This window comes from Papilio polytes, unplaced genomic scaffold (genome assembly GCF_000836215.1).
Source record: "Papilio polytes unplaced genomic scaffold, Ppol_1.0 DF822067.1, whole genome shotgun sequence".
Taxonomy (NCBI): domain Eukaryota; kingdom Metazoa; phylum Arthropoda; class Insecta; order Lepidoptera; family Papilionidae; genus Papilio; species Papilio polytes.
The window spans coordinates 2,545,922-2,548,226 of record NW_013527137.1 but is presented as its reverse complement, the minus strand read 5'-3'; the positions used below and the strand labels follow the sequence as shown (position 1 = coordinate 2,548,226).

The 2,305-nt window shown below is 30.5% G+C and overlaps 1 protein-coding gene across 1 annotated transcript in view; it reads right to left on the bottom strand.

Annotated features, from left to right (window-relative positions):
* Positions 1-1,805, bottom strand: part of LOC106107079 — a 10,342-nt gene extending 8,537 nt beyond the window's left edge. The window contains exon 1 of the mRNA XM_013287779.1: positions 1,469-1,805. Within this exon, the coding sequence (XP_013143233.1) occupies positions 1,469-1,499 (31 nt within the window). The 5' untranslated portion in view covers positions 1,500-1,805. The remainder of the gene's footprint in view (positions 1-1,468) is intronic.
* Between the last annotated feature and the right edge of the window lie 500 nt (positions 1,806-2,305).

Below are 2,305 nucleotides of genomic sequence, written 5' to 3'. Positions count from 1 at the left end.
GGGGGGGTAAATATTTTGGAAAAAACCCTAATGTGGGAAAGATGCCATAAGTTGCTGCCAACATCAAGGAAGAAAGGTCGCCATGGTTTTGTCATTGTCATTTTGACATTTGCAATTAATAATTTGACAAATGTAAACAATAAAATTAAATTTTCATAATTTTATGCGGATGAAGTCGCACGAGAATCTATTTAGTTATTTAAGCTATCATTAAATAACGAAATGTCGCCCACAAACTTCGTTAGCGCAAATTTGGACCACCATTACGCCATTTTGACAGCTCGGAATTTAAAAAGTAATCTATAATATGCCCGTCTATGTCAGCTACCCTTCATTGAAGGTCCGGTTAAAATCGGCCTAGCCGTTTCAGAGATTACCTGGAATAAATGCGGCTTGCGGACAGACAGACAGACAATTTTTTTAATGAGATTTTTGTTAACAAAAACGCAAGTACATCATCTTCCAGAAAAATAGAATTTTTTTGATACAAACAGCCACTCTAATTTTATTATAGGTATATAGATTTTAGTACATTAGTATTTAACTACATTAGGTCGCCCGTTAAATAGTAGTTATAATTTTAAATAGTTAATTCTAATTTATGAAAACTGTTGCATTTTCTTAATTAATAATTTTAACTAAAATCCTTGATGTTTTTACTGAGATTTACATTTTTTTGGTCTAAAATTCTACAATTCTATTTTAAATTGGCTATCCCGTAAAGACTACAAACGTCTGTAGATACGATGCACAAATACAACGTGCATTTGTGTTGCAACCACAAACGCTGATATCTTTAAATAAATCTGTTGTAAACTAAATCGTAGCTGTTTGTAGCTGTCCGTAGTTGTGCTTTTGAGGTTATCTGTCCTTATTCGTATGTTTTTATTTCTCTTCATTTGTTTCAACTAATTCTGTACTTAGTAATACGAATTGTTTTATGAAAATATTAAAATGTGCGCTATTTTACACGATAAAGTGAAAGTCGCCGGATTTGATAACGACAACAGAAACGATATATCGAGTAATCAAATTTCATAGAACGTTATTATTTTTTTCAGAAGATTTTTTTTTCCTCTTTTTAAATAAAATAAATGTTAGCATTTTTTAGTTCTATAGTTAGTGTAATCGTTATCATTTTTAAGAATGTATCGCACAAATGAAAATGGATCACCGTATCTGATGGATATAATCCCCTGAAGATGAACCCTAAAATGCTCACAATTGTATGATTTCAACGTAAAAAGTCTATAATGAAAAATGCTACCTTTCCAATATTCGGTATTCGACAATTTAACCGAAATTCTTATAATAATTTATAAATATAATATTGAATATTTCTCTATAATTTTCACGGTTATCGCATAAGGTTTTCAATTGTTGATATTATAACATAAAGATGTTCTTGATTTATTGCTAAGTACTAGAACGTCGTAGATTTTCTAAAACTATTATTTTTTTTACTTACCACACAAAGCAATTAGATAAAAAAGCTTCATTGTGATTTTTTTAATCCTTCTCTATTACATAATATTATATTTTTATTTCACTTGCACCTCCATCCATTTATAAAGAAATACTTCTTTCATCACGAAAAAACCTCACTATTAATTTTAATTATATTCATACACAATTATTATTAAACTATAGTTATATACGAATTATTTTTTATTTAAAAAATGTAACACTATTTACTTAATTTAGTATTATTTTGAGTAGCGTCAATTGTTTACAAGTAACCGTTTACGTTCGTACGTAATCCGAAAATGTGAGGAGCGCACAAGCGAGGCGTGTTGTACGCTCGAAAGCTGTCCGCCGAATGTCCTTGGGTTTCCCGCTAGGGTTGCGACATGCGCACTATCGACTCGCCAAAAGGGTCCTTAGTGGATTAAGTTTTTAAACTTTGACAATTGATAAAATGAGATCGAGTTTGTTAAGGTGGAAACGTTAAGTGGAAAGTTGCAAATAAAGCGTTTTCTTTTCCACTCCGTGCGACATTTAAATGTTCTTACTCTTTTGACGTTTTGTACGTTTCGAACTTTATAATGTGGGCGGTTGAGCGAAATTGGTTTTTGCTTGGAAATGTAATTCGAAAAATTCTTGATAACAAAACTTTGTGTTTTAACGTGAAACATTTATTTTGATGTTTGTTTTGTTTTGATTGTCATATGATTTGTGTAATAAATGTCAAAAATTCGCTATTTACTTTAAACCTTACACTATTCCCTTCTATGCTATATAACTACTATTACTTTGTACCTTTTTAAAATGTACATTTCATAGAATTTGTCTGTTTGAAAGCTAT